An 18,252-nucleotide genomic window follows, 5' to 3' on the forward strand; every position below is an offset into this window, starting at 1 on the left:
CTTCTTTTTCCACACAAGGAGCCTGAAGCCCAAAGAGTTTGGTAGTAATCACATCAAACCCAGATCATTAGTATGACCCTGAAATGTGGAACTTGCTTTGCTTTTTTTTAAAAATTGTGTCTTTCTTGTCTCCTTTGGGAGAACTACAGCCTTAATACCAAAGGATTTTATTTGCAGAGTTTTGTCCCAGCATGAAGTAAGCTTCAGTAAAAACAGCTTTGGTTTGTTTATATGCTTGAGCAAGGTGAAGAGTGACAGAGTTGCTTCTCAGCAGAGAGCAAATGCCTCTTTGAAAAATACCTGTAAAAAAAGAAGCAGTGGTTCATCGAAGTAACTTTTTTAGTATGGATATATATATATATATATATATATATATATATATATATATATATATATATATATATATATATATATATACTGAAAATGCTCCTTGAATAAAAACTCTGAGACATTCTGCTTGATCATCTTTTATGATTTTTCAATCTAAGCTTTAATGACAGCATCAAAACATCTATTTGGCTGCTTTCATTATAGCTTAGAAAAGTTAAAAGTGACACTGACTTTTGCTGGCATTTTGTTGATCATATTTTAAAAAACTCATTTTTACAAATGTTTCTTGTAAACATGATTTTTTTGTGTGTGTGTGTCGGTCATGGGGCTTGAACTCTGGACCTGAGCTACAGCGCCACGTCTACAAATGTTTCTTATACCAGACTTCTATTTCTAAAATTTCTAAAACTTTTTATGTTAAACATATCTGATTTTAATTATAATTATTAAAACATTCTAATTGTACCTAGTAATGATTTCATTGTGACACTCTTACCCTGATTGCCTTTCCCCTCAATCCCCTAAATCTTCCCTAGTTTTCTCTCTACTACTTTTAGATAATCTTTTGTTTCCTTGCAATTCTTGCTTTCATATGTGATGCTTTGTCTTTCTGTATCTTAGTTATTTCAGTTCATAGGATAGTCTCCAGTTCCACAATGATTTTGCTTTTGTTTTTCTTCCCCAAGTTTTATTTTTGCCTGACCCTTCTCCTTTGTCTTAGATCATAGCTCTCAATGAACACACACTTGTGTTCCCTTGGTTGCCAACCCCACATGGTGAACCAAGAGTTGTGAAGCACCTCGCACATGGTACATTCTGTAAATACATCTTGAACCAAGTGTGCGTGTATGTATATACATCTTTATATATATATATATATATATATCTGTATATATTATATGTAGTATATTATATAACAACATATATTAATATATTAATATTGTCAATTATAATGATTAAAAATATATTAATAATATGATATATAATAGTTCTTTGTCATTGCAATATTTATTCTAGTTTACTGGGATAGTTTTCTAGCACCATAAAGTCATTATTTAAAGGAGAATAACTACAAAAAGGAAAAGCCAAAACAAATAAAATTCAGCTTTCATTGAAACAGGGAGATTTGCTTTTTTTCAAGGGATTTACCTTTTGAAAGAAAAAAATATTATTACTTTGAAAAAGCAACACATCTTTTAAACGTTCAGTAGACAGCAAAATCTCTTTTGTTGTTCAAATAGGAATTTTCATCTCTTTTTTTCCTCTTTGGCAAAATCTTGTCAGACTATAAAGCCTTGATAATAATAAATTAGTTCACTTGGCTTCTTTGCATATGAATTGAATATTTGATCCTAGTTTTCTATTTTTATTAACTTTCAAGTTTATTTTAATTATTTTCCCCATTATATCTATTCTCATTTGGCAAGGGTATTTGATCTGCTATACAAAACCTTTATTTCACTCACCTAATAGAAGTGTATAATAGAGGACATACAATGACAGATCAGATTCTCTGACACAGATCCTCTGAAAGTGAAGATATTGATACAGGTTAGGAAGATAGCCTATCCCTCCCTCCCTTCCTTCCTTCCTTCCTTCCTTCCTTCCTTCCTTCCTTCCTTCCTTCCTTCCTTCCTTCCTTCCTTCCATCCTTCCTTCCTTCCTTCCTTCCTTCCTTCCTTCCTTCCTTCCTTCCTTCCTTCCTTCCTTCCTTCCTTCCTTCCTTCCTTCTTTCCTTCCTTCCTTCCTTCTTCTTTGAGTAGAATTGCTCAGTCATGAAAACATGTAAACTGAAACTATATGTCCACATGAAATCTTCACATCAGTATTCTGATGGCATTATTATGAGGGATAAAAGAGAGTGGCAATCAACATGCACTTTAATTGTTAATGGATAAATGAAATGTGGGGTACCTGTATCTTAGAATATTTTGCAGCCATAAAAATAGATGATGCTGGGTCATAGGGGAGTTCCATGTGGAGTGTTTTGAGGAACTGCCATACTACTTTCCAAAGTGGTTGAACAAGTTTACATTCCCAACAACAATGCAGTAAGATTCCCTTCTGGCCACACCCCCTCCTCCAGCATCTGTTGTTATTAGAGTTCTTGATTGTAGCCATTCTAACTGTGGTGAGGTGGTATCTCAATGTTGTTTTGATTTGCATTTCTTTTATGGCTAGGGAGGTTGAGCATTTCTTCATGTGTCTATTGGCCATACTTTTTTCTTCTTCAGAGAAATTTCTCTTTAAGTAAGTCTTTAGCCCACTTATTTATTGTTTCCTTCAGGATTTGATTTGGAAAGTAGTATGGGGTTCCTCAAAAGACTCCACATAGAACTCCCCTATGACCCAGTAATCTTACTTTTGGGCATTTACCCAAATGATCACAAACAAGACCATACTAAAGCTACCAGCACAACTATTTTTATTGCAGCATTATTTACCATAGCTAGGATATGGAACCAACCTAGATACCCCTCAGTAGATGAATGGATCAAGAAAATGTGGTATATATACACAATGGAATTCTATGCCATCAGAAAGAATGACATTGCCCCATTTGTTAGGGAATGGAAAGACTTGGAAAAAATTACATTAAGTGAAGTAAGCCAGGCACAAAGAAACATAGGTCCCATGGTTTCCCTTATTTGCAATAACTAGTATATGTCTGAGACAAGCAGAAATGGTCAGATAAGTTGATTTTAGGCAAAATGAACTCCAAGATAATGACACAAATGTTTTTTCTTTCTTGCTATTGTTTCTAACATATTTATAAGATATTTCTTTGTTGCTTTGTATGTCCCTCCCCCACAGTATAACCCCTGTTTTCACTGCATTTGATGTGGGTATAATTTGTGGAGGGGAAGGGAAAAAACAAATTGTTTAAATAGGGATACAGGTGGACCCATTGCAACAATGAGATGATGTTTTGTGAAAACAAACTATACAACTTTGATGTGGGTGGTGGGGGAGGGGGGAATGGGAAAGGATGGGAAAGGGAAACAAAGGAGGAAGCAACAATGCTTGATAAGAAATGTACTCATTACCTTGCCTGTGTAATTGTAACCACTCTGTATGGTATTTTCACAATAATAATAAAAAAATAGATGATGTACTGATACATGCTACACTATAGATGAAATGTGAGACTATGGATACTTAACACTAAAGCCATAGACATTGTATAATTCCATTTAATGAAATGTCCATCCCAGGCTGGCCTGGAACCATGATTTTTTGGATCTGAACCTCCTGCATAGCTGGCATGACAGGTGGAAAGTACTATTCTAAGCTATTGATTGAGATGACTTCTCATCACTTTTTGCCTGGGCTGTCCCTGAACCATGATCTTTCAGTCTCTACCTCAAAGTAGGCAGGATTATAGGCTTGTGTACACCGGTACCCAGCCAACAAAATAGTTTTCATTTATTAGTTGAAGCCAGCAAAATTCATACTATTCTATCTGTTGTTTTAATGAGTAGCACCGTAACATGGAAAAATATGCTGAGCTGGGTTGCTAAAGGGAGGAGCACTGGAGGTACAAGATGGCTTCCAATCCTTGCAAACCATGCTTAAATTTTCACTCACCATATTAACTAGTTTAACTGGGAGTATGGCCTACGGGACGGGGGGAGGGGGGGTCCTCATTTACAAAGCCAACCTCTTTTTTAAAAACTTAACTCTTTTTAAATTTGTTAAACATTGGGTCAGAGTGTCCAGGCCTCTGATGGGATATTTTTGGATGATGGGCTCTATAACCTGGAGAACATAATTATTCCTGTAACTACTCTAAAACATGGTTAGATGCCTTTTTTGTTTAGTAACTAAGATTAAAGAATTTTATTCTGTGAACAAAATATTTAAAGATTAAATCTATATTCTAATCATACAGGTACCTTGTTTGTATTTACTGAGATTCACAAAGATACCTATATTTTGAGCCCAGGAATGAAAACCACAGAGGTTTACTAGTTGGTCCATTAAACAGAAGTTGAAATTAACTCAAAATCTGCATTGTGGAGGTACAAAAAGCAATCAGTGCTCTTTTTTTTTTTTTTTTTTTTGTCGGTCGTGGGGCCTGAACTCTGGGCCTGAGTACTGTCCCTTAGCTCTTCAGCTCATGGCTAGCACAGTGTCACTTCCAGTTTTTTCTGCTTATGTGGTGCTGAGGAATCAAACCCAGGGCCTCATGCTTGCAAGGCAAGCACTCTACCACTGAGCCACCTTCCCAGCCCCAATCAGTGCTCTTTTTAATTTTTATGGATTTAATACATTTCTAGTAAGGTTTGGGTGTTCATTGGAGGGCCAACTCTGGGCCTCTATTTCAGGGTTTGATTTTGATTTTCTTTCCCATATACAGGTTTTCTTTTTCTCTCTTTTCCTCCTCCCGCTTCTGTCTTTCCTTAGTTTTTCTTTTTCTTAAATTTCCTTTTCTTGTAAAGGTGCTGTACAGAGAGGTTACAGTTACATGAGTAAGGCAATGAGTACATTACTTGTTGATCATTGTTACCCCTTCCCTTGTTGTTGTCCCTCTCCAACCTCCCACGCTCCTCCCCAGCCCACCCCCTAACCCAACCCCCCCCCCCCCAGTTTTTCTAATAGAGGGAATTTTTCTACTTTGCTCCTATTTAGAAATTTCTTTTTTAATTTTAATTGAAAAGGTGATGAGCTGGGGTGGTTACAGTTACATAGGTAAGGCAATAAGTATATTTGTTTTTAATCATCATTACCCCATCCCTCTTTAGCTCCCACTTACCCTACCCTATCCCCCCTACAAGTTGTAATGTTCATATCCAACATCGTGTCAAGTGAGTATCAATGTTGCTGTGATTTAGCTGTTGTTCTGCTGTTTCTGTGATTCCCTTTCCCTTACTCATATTGCATTGTTTATGATGCAAAACCAGAGGTACAAAAAACTAAGAGAAATGAAGAAAGAATAAAACAACAATAGAGAAAAAAGAACGAACTATATGCAGAGTCTAATGAGAACCTCTTGTTTTCTTAAGTAGAAGTTCGTGTTAATATGCTTCATCATAGATAGTCCTTTGCACTAAGCACTTGGGTTACTCCTGTTAAGAATATCATATACATATTCTAGTTCTTACAAAAGAGGGAGATCATGCAAACCGCTTTTTTTGGGTCTGGCTTACTTAATATAATTTTCCCAAGTCTTTCCATTTCCTTATGAATGGAAGCATAGAATTCCATTGTGAATATGTATATTTTCTTGATCCATTTATCTACTGAGGGACATTTTGGTTGGTTCCATATCTTGGCGATGGTAAATAATGTTGCAGTGAACATCGTCATACTGGTGGCTTTTGTGTGGCCTTGTTTGTGGTCAGTTGGGTAGATTCCCAGAAGTGGGATTGCTGGGTCATAGGGGAGCTCTATGTATTGTCTTTTGAGGAACCTCCACACTGCTTTCCAGAGTGGTTGAAGAAGTTCACACTCCCACCAACAGTGTAGTAGCTTCTCCTTTGGTCACATCCCCTCCAGCATCTGTTGTTAGATTTCTTGATTATGGACATTCTCACTGGTATAAGGTGGAATCTCAATGATGTTTTGATTTGCATTTATTTTATAGCCAGAGATGTTGAGAAATTCTTCATGTGCCTTTTGGCTGTTCGTATTTCCTCTTCAGAGAGGACCCTCTTAAGTTTTTGTATACAGGTTTGTACTATAGGGTCTGGGGGCTGCTCTTGCTATGGCTATATTATAGGTTTTAAGGATATTGGGGTTAAGCCAGATCCATTTAGTGCCTTCATTGTATCATGAGTGCCATTGGAGTTTGTGTCCATCTTCCTCAGGATTTGTGTGTGCATGCATATGTGTGTGTGTGTGTGTGTGTGTGAGAGAGAGAGAGAGAGAGAGAGAGAGAGAGAGAGAGAAAGAGAGTGAAAGAGAGAGAGAGAGTCCTATGGCTTGAACTTATGGCCTGGGCACAGTCTCTGAGCAGTTTTGCTCAATGCTAGCACTTTACCACTTGTGCCACAGCTTCACTTGCAGCTTTCTGTGTAGTTAATAGGAGATATGTGTCTCACAGACTTCCCTGTGTGGGCTGGCTTTGAACCATGATCCTCAGATCTCAGCCTCCTAAGTAGCTAAGATTACAGGCATGAACCACTGGAACCCAATGTCCTTCAGGATTTTTGCAGCAATAGAGACATAAGGAGGTATCAGCTTCAATTTAGGGACACAAGGGTCATGCAGATCCATCTGCTTGCAGGGATGCACACCTCAGCAGTCTGCCTTATGGCTCTTTTCACTTGTATCTGTTTTTGCTCCTCTCCATTGGATCTTTATCTTACACAGTATTCAGTTGTTTCTCTGAGCAGTCCATAACCTGGAGCCCGACTATCACTGGCATCAGACCTGACTTCATTCTTAGACATACAGGTAGGTCCAGGCTGAGACATACCCAGGACCAACATTAGGAGGATTCTACTCCAATCCCATATTGTTATTCCTAAAAGTGAATTGGTTTGTCCATGCTCCCAACTTAAATCAGCTCAAACTACAACGGAAGATTTTCAGGATTCAGTGCAGGTAGTGTGACTCATCACACAGGATGGCTACTGTGGGAGTGTCAAGTCTCTCAAGAGGGCTCCACTCTGAAGACATAATCACCTGCCAGGGACACTGCCTCCAAATACTATCATACGTCAGGGGTAGGATTTCAACTTGTGAAAATTGGTGGGGACAACAAGATTCAGTCTGTAGTACCAGGCTTTACGATCTCCACATCTTTGCCAATAAAGATCTTTTATGAGAATCTCAGATTAAATTAAGGCACATTAACTCAGAGCTGCTGAATACATTTATTTCCCAGAGTGAGTCAGCAGCTTCTGCTATAGTTTTCCAAGAGTGGCCCAGGGACTACTTGAGCCAGAATCACTGAGGCACTTGTTTAAAAGGCAGACTTGTGAATTTCTCTCCAGAGGCGCTGTCCTGCAGAGAGACTAGTGAAGGTATTTGACTCATGGTAGGGGGCTAAATTGGTGCGGTAAAAGCTTGGTTAATGTAGACTTCAACTAAACTTATTGAAAAATAGAGAAATTTAGAGTGGTTATAGATACAAGCAGCATACAAAGAATATGGTTTGCTCTCTAAATTCTGAAGGCATGTATACCGTTCATGGGATTAATGTGGTAGAAAGAATGACCATATGTATGGTATGACCATATGTATGGTAACTTGGTGTACAGGATAGAGTTCATTAAAATTGCAAAATAATATTGTACACACAGAGTTGGGACAAGACATACTCCTACTTGTAGCCTGAACACACACACACACACACACACACACACACACACACACACACACACACACACACTCCTTACATATGCAGATTTACAGTTTCTCACATACTTGGAGCTATAATAGTCAATACAAAATCAATATTATATAAATGGTTTTTATACTGTATTTTAAGCAGTACTGCAATAGCAAGAAAAAATTGTACATGCTCAATACAGATACTGTTTCTTCCCAAATAGTTTTTGATCTGTGGTTAGTTAAATCTACAGGTGCAGATTTAAAGGACTGCAATATGCCTTTAGGTAAAGGAAGCACTGGACTAGGGGAAAGAGAAAACTGAAAAAAAAAATTTATAAGCCAGATGCTGGTGGCTCTGCCTGTAATCCTAGCATTTTAGGAAGCTGAGGCCTGGGAATTATAGTTTGAAGCCTGGGCAGAAAAATCTGTAAGATACCATCTCCAAAATAACCAAAAAGCTGGTCTGGAGGCATGTCTCAAGTGGTAGAGTACCAGCCATGAGCCAGCAAGCCAAGCCACAGTTTGAGGCTCTGAATACAAGCCACGGTACTGGCAAAAATTGGAAAATAAAAATTACAGATATTTCCTGTGTACTTAGAATCTCGTGTTGTCCATTTCTCCCCTCTCTATGTGCTCCTTAGCTACCCTCTCAATGATGGAATTAGCAATAATTAAACTCAGGTAAGGAAAACATATAATAAATTTTTATTTGAATGCATCAATGGATATAGTCTTTTATATAATGGTTTACCATTTACACTTAGTTTTTATTCTGTAATAATTATTAAGTGGATTTATCATAAGCAAAGATGCTTGGCTTTTTATTAATTCTGACTTTTCCTTCTTTCTCATATATGGTACATTTTTTAGACTAAACCCATTTTTGGTCATATTCTCTTAATTCATATTTTCCTAATTTTATCATTAACTGTTTTTATTTATCAATTATTGTTTTTATTTATTAATAATTTATTTATATTACATAAAATCATCCTATTTTAGGAAGGAAGTTAAACCTAATATGCTTAATTCAAAAGCTCAAGTCCAAAATGCCTCAAAATGAAAACTTTTGAGCAGTGGCATGACCCTCAGAAAGTTTCAGATTTTGGAGCATTTTGGATTTTAGATTTTCAGAGTAGATGTGTTCCACAGGTAATTCCTATATAAATATAACAGAATCTGAAAAAGCACAAAATCCGAAACACTCTGCTCCCAAGCATTTTGGATAAAGGATACTCAGCCTAAAAGTCAGCATGGGTTTAGGGTATACTTGATGTTGAAATTACATCTGACTGGTAACTAATTTATCCTGCAGTTCTTTTGCAGGATAGATTAAGAGTGGTTTCAGTATTTAGACTATAAAATGATCTGAGAGCAGTTGGAAGGCATTAAGCATGGCATTAATTTTATATACAAGGGACCATTAAATAGTGTGTTGTTTTGTCTCTTTTGTCATTGAACATATTCTCCAAGCATTAGGAGAGACCCGAGTTGGGGACTTTGATAGACCTAACTCTGAGACTCTTTCCTCCTGTACTTCTGACTCCATCCCTCCCCAGGAGTTAGTTAGGAAACCATAGCTGCGTAGATTCTGCCTTCACTTGGAATACACATGTTTCATGGCCTCACTAACTTAGGAGTGAAAAGAAGAGTCACTTTGCCAAAAAAAACATGGCATGGCTGATTCTGGTTCTCTGCATATTTCCATACACTGATGCTTTCTTATTCATATATAATTTCTTCACTGATTTTTAGACACTGATATTTAAACAAGTGAGCCACTCTTTAAACTGCATTTAATGTGAAGCTTAGTTGATCTTTTGTTCAAATGTTGAGAGGACTAACTACAGAATAAGAATGTCGCTGAATGTTCTATATACAGCAAAACAAAAATTATTATCTAGTGAAGGAGAACAATTATTGCAGAGTACTGGGAAGCTAGAGCTTATAAATTCTCCTACCAGGGAGCATTTGTGTATTGGAAACAATTTGGCCTTGTGCTCAGAGCCTTTGATAGTGGGTGGTGACCATTGCAGTGCCATTGATGGGGCTCAGCTCAGACTCAGACTCTTAACACAAGCTGGCTTTGCACATATCTGGGAACTACTAATGGGGTTTGCATTAACATAGAAGCAGATCATGGAAACAGGAAAAAACTAATATCAGTTTGAGCCTCTCTCAAGTTCTGTGGTACAAGCAGTATTGCACAAAAGCCTCGAGGCAAATTTTAACATCATTCCTCTTTATACGAGGAAGTTCCCAGTGTTAGGACAAGGGCTCAGGGTTATGCAATAATTGGGAATACTCAGATTTTAAATCTGGCCTGCCCCATCCCATTTCTGCGTTCTTTGAACACATTGTTTGTAGTGGTTATCCCATGGTGGTGAAAATTACCAATGGATAATTGCTGCAAAAGGTATTTGTTCATTATAATGTCAAAATGCAAGAACTATATTGATCTCACAATTTAAAGAACATACCTCAGTTGAGTGTTCTCTTTCTAGTCAACATCCTAAACACTTTATGCTTTCTTACAGTGAGGTTATCTATCCTCTTCTCAGCTGCTAATTATAATTAGTAGATGTGACCTTCTCTAGGGCAGGGAGTGTTCTGTCTGTCTGTCTGTCTGTCTGTCTCTCTTTTTCTGTCTCTCTTTCTCTGTCTGTCTGTCTGTCTCTCACACACACACACATGCTCACACACACACACACACACACACACACACACACACACGCACACACACACATGCTGGACCTGGGGCCTGAGAACTACCCTTTAGTTTTGAGAAACTAGGATTACAGGCATGAGCCACCTGTGCTTTGGCTAGGACCTTTCTCTTAATGATTTATTCTCAAACATAGAGAATGGAACCTTACAAGACTAATTTAAATCTGTCAATGAGAAGGTAAGCTGCAATTCACAGCATGTGACATTTTCTGCCTTGTGATGGACTGAGATTTCTTCTTCTTCTTCTCCTTTTTTTCTTTTTTTGGTTGATTTTAGCAGATATAAAGAAGGCTTCCAGTTCCAATGTTACAAAGTCCAATCTACCAAAATCTGGACTTCGTCCTCCTGGCTACTCACGTCTTCCAGCAGCCAAACTGGCGGCGTTTGGCTTTGTCCGCAGCTCCAGCATCTCCTCAGTGCCCAGCTCCCAGTCTGTGGACAGCACACAGCCGGAGCAGAGCCGGCCAGTCACCCGTAAGTGGGGCTGGTGGGTGGGGCACACCTGGGCACCTGGGTGTCAGACTTATCGAGGGACTTCCTCCAGAATTCATTTGCTTCCTGGATTCTAGGTAAGAAGTCAAAGGAAACAATAGCAAGAACACCACTTGTGTTCCTATCTTGGGGTTCATTTCGCTTAACATCATCTTATCTGGTCATACATACATAGTGTTATACCGAAATTCAGGGACCCCCAGAAGACCACCAGAGACCACGATCAATGTAAGCAACAAAGAGCCGGTTTATGATCAATGTAAGCAACAAAGAGCCGGTTTATTGCAAGCTCGAGCTTGGTCCTCCGCGCACATGGTAACTGGTGACGCTAAGAGGCCCTGAGCATAGAATCAGCCCAGTTTTTATAGTATTGAACAAACAACTTAAAGGAACTTTTACATAAGAAATTACATGATTGTTTAACATTTACATTTAAAGCAAGCTAAACTGGACAAATAATGATTGGTTGACCTTCACAGAAAAATGTCCTTGGTCCATAGCTTGACCGAAAATGGTTACGAGTCACACCCAGACCAACAGAATTCATGGCTTTCTGTCATAAATTCCTAGCATTGGGGCTAAGTCAAGTTGCAGAACTGAGATGGAGTGTTAAACAAAAATGGAGTTGCTTAGGTTTCTTAAAACCTTATATTTCTTCCCTAGGGCCTTACTGCCCCAGCCTCCGGGAAGGGCGTTGCAGCTTTGGGGATGATTCTGAGGACTTTGCGCCCTTGGTCAAGGATGTAAAGCCTTTGAAGTCTTTTACTAAGCAACTCTAGGCTCCCAGGCTGACATTCCACTACTGAGTAACTAAAACCAGTCACAGTTAAAATCATACAAAAAACCATACAATCATCTAGCACAAAGCAATTCATACAGAAGCAAAAATGGCTGTATGATTATTTTTTTACGTTCTTCAATAGGTTTTGACCTTTTCTGCTTGTCCCAGACATATAAGAACGGTGTTAGCACATTGCATAGCATGAAAATGCTGAGCATTAAGTGTGAATTATTTGGGTATGATTAAACACAATGATTTCTCATCACTGAAACACATAGTAGGTTGTGAAGATTGACTACATGGTATGAGAAATAGGAAGCATGGCTGAGCTGCTTCAGGTCTGTCTGGCTTCCTTCTGACAGGAAGTCTCTCCATGTCTGTTTCCTGGTACATGTAACTTAAGGTCTGTATTGCTAGCCTTCTGAGGAAGTAACAAACAGCCACTGGGACAGTAGTCTGGGGTTGCTCCATCAGCTGAGCCTTTGATGAGCAGATTTCATTTTAGCCTTGTCAAGTTCAAAGCCATTGCTACTGGATCTGAAGCCATGACATCTCAGATGCTGGTTATTAGGAACTGGCCCGAGGGCCATGAAAGTCTTTGAGATTTCTTTTTTTAAATTTTTTTTTTTATTGTGAGAATACTATGTGAAGGGCTCTTTGGAAGAGATTAGAAGAGAGAGGGAGAGTTTTTTTTTCCAATTTTCCAAGCTTATTCATTTTCAGTTTTTTTCTTGGTTTTGCAGAGATGATGTGTGAACCTTCTCTACCTTTACTGTTCTAAAAGCCTCCCTGGTTATTGCTGACCATACTGTGTTATGTTTTTTCTTTAACTTGATGTGTTTATGAGTGGTTTCTAAGATCTTTTCCTTGCTTTCATGATCTCTTAAAGTTAGACAGCAGACTCTGGACATCATCAGAGGTTTCACAAAGAATGTCACTGTATTTGTGGATGCCCAGTATTGCCATCTCAAAATCTCCAGTGAACCATTGCAAATGTGTAATGCATGCTTGCAGATATGTAGTACCACATTTAGAGTCTAAAGATTTTGAATATAAGCTGGATACCAGTGGCTCACACCTGTAATCATAGCTGCTCAGGAGGCTGAGATCTGAAAATCATGGTTTGAAGCCAACCCAGCAGATAAATCCAAGAAACTCTTACCTCATCTTCAGTTAACTAGAAAACCCCAGAAGTAGAGGTATACTCAAGTGGTAGAGTGGTAGAGTGAAAATCTGACCAAGAGCAAGAGATTACCAGCATACACACACACACACACACACACACACACACACACACACACACACCACACACCACACACACACACACACACACACACACACACACACACACACACGGAGTTAAGTAATAAAACTCCCAGTGGGATTTTTTTTGCAACAAAAGTATGAAAGAAAAAAATTCTCATGGCATGTGCCTTTCCAAGGAAAGAGTTATATTTCTGGTTTCTCAAAAAATTAATAATAATTTCAAGATTAGTGGAGATGTGCTCCCAAACAACATGTTCTGCTAAAAGGCGTGAGAGTTGTGGACAGAGTAATTCCAGATGTGTAAGTGCAACTCCTCATCTTTTCTTCAAAGAACACTAAGTAGGAACCCACTGAACACACTCAGAGGACAAGGATGATATCACAGAGAAAATAATGCTCAGTTGGAAACTTCATATTAAAAATGTAGCTACTCTATTCAGAACTGTTTTCTATTTTTCAGAATTGTATATGAGAAGTGGCTTTTAAGTATTTGCCACCTACTATAAATAGAAGATGTATAAATTCACCAATAAACCATAATGAAACCATACATGTACTTGAACTTAAGTGTGAGACCTGATGACCATACATTTAATATCAAGGAAAATTGTGTTTCTGTCCTTGAGTGGAGAACTGATGCTTTGATGATAGGAATTAAGTAAAATATAAAGTTCCTAGGTAACCTGGAAACTCTTGGATCATATCCTAGGGACAGATTTTGCTGGTTCAGCTCATAGAAATGGCCATTGTGATGTCAGAATTCATTTCTTTTTTCTTCTTGGAAAACTGATGTTTTGCAAACACTATTACACCCTACTGGGTATCATTTTAGGAATACTACTGTAATTAGGCATTTCATTACAGCATATTATAATATAAGGCCAGCTTAGATTCAATCCTTCTATTTTATGCTGAGATGTCAGGGGTGTATCACCATGCCCACTTTTTTGTTTGAAATGGGGTTTCACTAACTTTACTGAGGCTGGCCTTGAGCTGCTATCCTCTCCATCTCTGTCTCTTGAGCAGATGGGATTACCGGCATGAGTCACTTTGCCAAGCTTTGTAGTTCATTCTTAAAACTGAGGAAGACGTAGCCATGATTTAAATGTCTTTGATTTCAATTGGTGAAGCAAATCTTGAGATGAGGGCTGTTTTGAGAAGCTCCACAAGTCAAATCCTCCTTTTCACTTACCTCCCAGGTTGCCATTCAGCCTAACAGGAACTATGGAGTAGTGGAGATTTGTCAATCTATGAAGCATCTTGTGAGGCTGGAAAGTTCTCATTGTTATGAAGTACTCCTTTATGGGTTAGAGCTGCATTTCAGTAATCTCTGATGTGTAAATAGATTCCTGATTATTGAGGAGTCCACATAGCACCCTCTCTTCATTGTGTCAACTGGAGAGCTCAGGTGGCTCCTTCTCTTGTTTGTCATTTGATGATGGTGAGATTGGCCCTTCAGATCATCAAATAAAGCTTCTTATCACACTAATTGGTGATGCACAGCTTTTTCTTATTTAATTTGAAGAGGAAGATTGAAGGTATGGCTTAGGAGTACAGCATCTGCCTGCCAAACAGGAAACTTTGCAGTTGAATTATAGTACCAGCAAGAGAAATGGATGGATGGACAAACAGACAGATATCCAGATTAGCATATTCTGGCTTAAACTCAACTTTAAACAATTCTTGTATATCTTTTTAAAGAAAGTAGAAGATACAAGAAGTGCTTGAGGTGATAGAAACTTAAAAAGAAAAACAACTCCTGTAGCATTTAGTTTTGGTAACATGCCATAGCGTAAAGTTTACTTGATTGCTACATCAATCAGTAATTAGGTGTTGACTTTCCCCATTGGGTAGGTAGGTATGACTTGAAGGTATGACTTTAGGGGAATATGTGGAGGGAACATAGGAAGACTTGGGGCTTCATGAATTAATCATTAATGACAACAGATCATATCACACAAGGGCAGAATAATTTATGGAGAGGATTCTATTTCCTAGTGTATTCTATTCTGAATACAGGATTCACTGCCTGGATTATTAAGTGCTTAAGAAGTTAAAAAAATACTTATTAGGAAAGACGGAACAGTACAACATTTGTGGCACTTTTCCCATTTTTCCTCCTTTTCTTCTTTTTAAACTACTATCATGTTTTTCTTTTTGGGTTAAGACCAGAGATCATGAAGCAAAACCTTGAAAAGAAAGCAAAAGAAACTGAAGTGACCCCTGAGATGGGGCCCCAGCTGGTAGGATCCCATTTTGAGCTTTGCCTTTGTTTTAGGGAATGAAAAAAATGCATCTGATCCCCCTCCCCTTAACAGCCTAACCCACCCTTGATTATTGAGTTAAAGACTGACCATAAAACAGATAGGTTGTAATCTGGCTCCAACTGGCAACACCACGTGCTTATGGTAAACCCTGCCTTTTGCACTTGCTTACAGTAAACTTCGCCTATTGGCCACCTGTGCGTGGTCTGGTATGACTGTACAATCCTTTTGTGTGGTACGATCCCATTGATCACCTGCGCGTGACCAGGCTCGACCTCATGGATTTTGCCTTTAAAAACCAAAGAATGGGGGTCACTTGGGGTCACAGTATCAGCTCCCAAGCCTGTGCTGCGGCCCTGGCCAGTCCATGTAGGGAGCTTCTCAATAAAGTTGCTTCTTTATTAACAACTTTGTTGCGGTGGGTTCTGTCACTCCAGATGACAAGGTGGGCTTCCCTGCCTGAGTAGGGGTCTTCCTACTACAGAAACAAAAATATGTTTCTCTGCTTCCTTCCCCCAGTATAGGAAACTAGAAGAGTGAGGGAGAAGGAAAATACACCTGGGATGGTGGGCAGAGACTTCCATTTGCATAATCAGGATACAAAGATAAGTGTTCCACAAGCCTGAAAATGACATAGATTTAGGGCCTTCAGTGAAGGCTGGTTCGTCAGCGTGGGTGAACAGGGAATTTCTCAGAGAGGGCTGTAAGCTAGGTTGAATTTTGGAAGATAGAGGTGGACATAGATCTTCTGAGGAAAGGCTGTCTCTGAATCCAGAAAACTAGGTTTGCGGAGTTGCCATTCCTAGATGTGCTGTCTGTTCATCACAGTGCCTGAGGCCACAAGTCTGAGGTCCCCTGCTTACTCTCAGAATATGACTCTTGGTTTGTTCATCTTGAGTTGTCTTACCTAGTGTCAGCTGTCAGCACTTTGTACATGATATCTACATCCATATTTCTAGCCCTGGTCTTTCTTTGTCTAGTACCACTTACCTCTATTTCAAATGGCTGATTGCATTATCACCAGCCAGGTGACTCAGAGCACTTCAAACGGTTATTATAAAGGTGATGTACAGAGGAGTTACAGTTGCATAAGTCAGGTAGTGAGTTCATTTCTTTATGAACACTGTCCCCCTTTTCCTTGCTCTCTTCCAGTTCCCAAGTTTTTCCTCCCATCACCACCCACAAGTTGTATACTATCGTTCATTTTCAACATAGTGTCTACTCCATACCATTGTTGTGTTTGTTCACCATTTGTCCTTCCATTTCTGTGTCCCCCCACTTACCCTCCCAAATACAAATAAAATGACAAGACAAAAAGAAAAAAAAAGCAACAGAGGAAAAATACCCAAACTCTTTACTAGGCTCCAAGGCTCATGCCTGTAATTCTAGCTACTTAGAATCTGAGATAGGAAGTATCATGGTTCTAGAGTAAGGAAGTTCATGAGACCTTCTTTCAGCAGAAAAAGCTGAGCCTGCTAGTGCATATCTGCAGACCAGCTATAGTGGGAAGTGTAAATAGGAGGATTGAGGCCCAGGCAAGCCCAAGCAAAAGGCAAGTACCACCAAAAAAATCCCCAAACTTAATTTTCTTTTATAAATCAATATCTCCTGTCAAAGTTGCTCTTTTAATGAAATATGTTATCTTCTGGCAACTCAGGCTAGAAACATCAGACTGAGTATTACCTCCTACTTGCTTTTTCCCTGTTTTCTGCTTAATAATCAAATCTGGTCTATTCTTTCTCTCTGGTATTTATTCTGTCCCCTTTTTTTCTCTCATTATCTTTGTTGACATCTCTATTAGCTCTCACCTAACTTATTTTCCAGACACATCTTGACTCTCTAACCCAAAGGGCATGTGTTGTTGGGTAATTTTTCCTTGGACTTCTTTTGATTGCTCCATGGTGTACCGCTTGCTGGCTTTATGTCCTTGCTAGATGGTCTAGGTTCTCTATCCTGTGGCCTTATCTCTCTCCTTTTTGGTATATCATTCCTTGATATACAGCCTCAAGAAACCAACCAGAGTTATTCACATTTTTGGCTGAGGGCTTTGTGCTTTCCTGCCTTTGAGTTTTTGTTTAAGACATTCATTACTGGATTATTTCTCTTTCATCCACCATCTACCATAGCTCTCCTTCAGGTACATTTCAAATCTTTATAAAGTCAACACAATGCAATCTGTTCTTCCTGGGAATTTCTTGTACCAATTTTTATCACATACTGTCTATTGTAGGCACTTATATCTATATCTTTGCTCCCTTACACATTATAAACCTCTTTAAGCAGAGGGACTAGGTCTCTTAATAATGTTAGTGTTTCTTGCTTTAACGTACATCATCTTTTAGAATAGTAGAATTTTAAGGGAAGTTTTCTTCCAGTAGAAATGTTTTCTCTTATGTAGGAACACAGACGAGGGAGAAATTTGGGTAGCATTCAGAATAGTTTATTTGGGGAACACAGTTTTATTTTATGCAAATATTTTGATAGTTGGTGAAATTCATAATTATGCTTTTCATAGGTTCTGAGGTCTTTTAATATCTTAATATTGTGATATGTCTAGATAATTTACATAAGAGTAGAAAAATAATATATAAATGAAATTATATTTAGATCTAGAGGATCATGTAGTGTGTCCTAATAGTTTCACAAATGCCTAGTAACCTATCTCTTTTCTTGTAGTGACTCACTTTAAAAGAGTCAGGTTAAAAGTATCATTGAGGCTATTCCTGAGAGAAACTAAAAACTTTTACAATTAGATATCTTGATTTGGAAAGGTTAGATATTCTCACTAAATTCTCAAGGTTTATTTCTTGTTTTAATACTTAAAATAAGTGGAGCTTCTTTTAATTATTAAATCAGATTTGAGTTCTGGAGATAAGAATCTGAAGTGGGAAATCATCAGCCTCTTTGGAAGGTTAATCAATGAAAATGAAGGTTAATAAGAAAACTTTCTGCAATATTAGCTCAGAGTTTACACTCATGAATATGACAAAATACATTTACATACATAGCTCATTTGATTTTCTATGTCTGACACGCATTTTAAATGAGATCAGAGTTGACAAGAAATATTATTAATAACTCCTACAGAAACAGCCATTAGTCTATCTCATG

At 38.4% G+C, this 18,252-nt stretch overlaps 1 protein-coding gene across 3 annotated transcripts in view; it reads left to right on the forward strand.

The window, feature by feature from the left end:
* Mtus2 (microtubule associated scaffold protein 2) overlaps window positions 1-18,252 on the forward strand; it is a 386,941-nt gene that overhangs the window by 46,918 nt on the left and 321,771 nt on the right. The window contains exon 3 of one of the 3 annotated variants that reach the window (XM_042685472.1): window positions 10,615-10,812. The exons of 1 other annotated variant lie outside the window; for it this stretch is intronic. In XM_042685472.1, coding sequence (XP_042541406.1) covers window positions 10,615-10,812 — 198 coding nt within the window. The remainder of the gene's footprint in view (window positions 1-10,614; window positions 10,813-18,252) is intronic. One more of the 3 variants, XM_042685473.1, reaches the window with a different exon arrangement.

This window comes from Dipodomys spectabilis, unplaced genomic scaffold (assembly GCF_019054845.1).
Source record: "Dipodomys spectabilis isolate Male_0828 unplaced genomic scaffold, ASM1905484v1 ptg000095l, whole genome shotgun sequence".
In the NCBI taxonomy this organism is placed as follows: Eukaryota; Metazoa; Chordata; class Mammalia; order Rodentia; family Heteromyidae; genus Dipodomys; species Dipodomys spectabilis.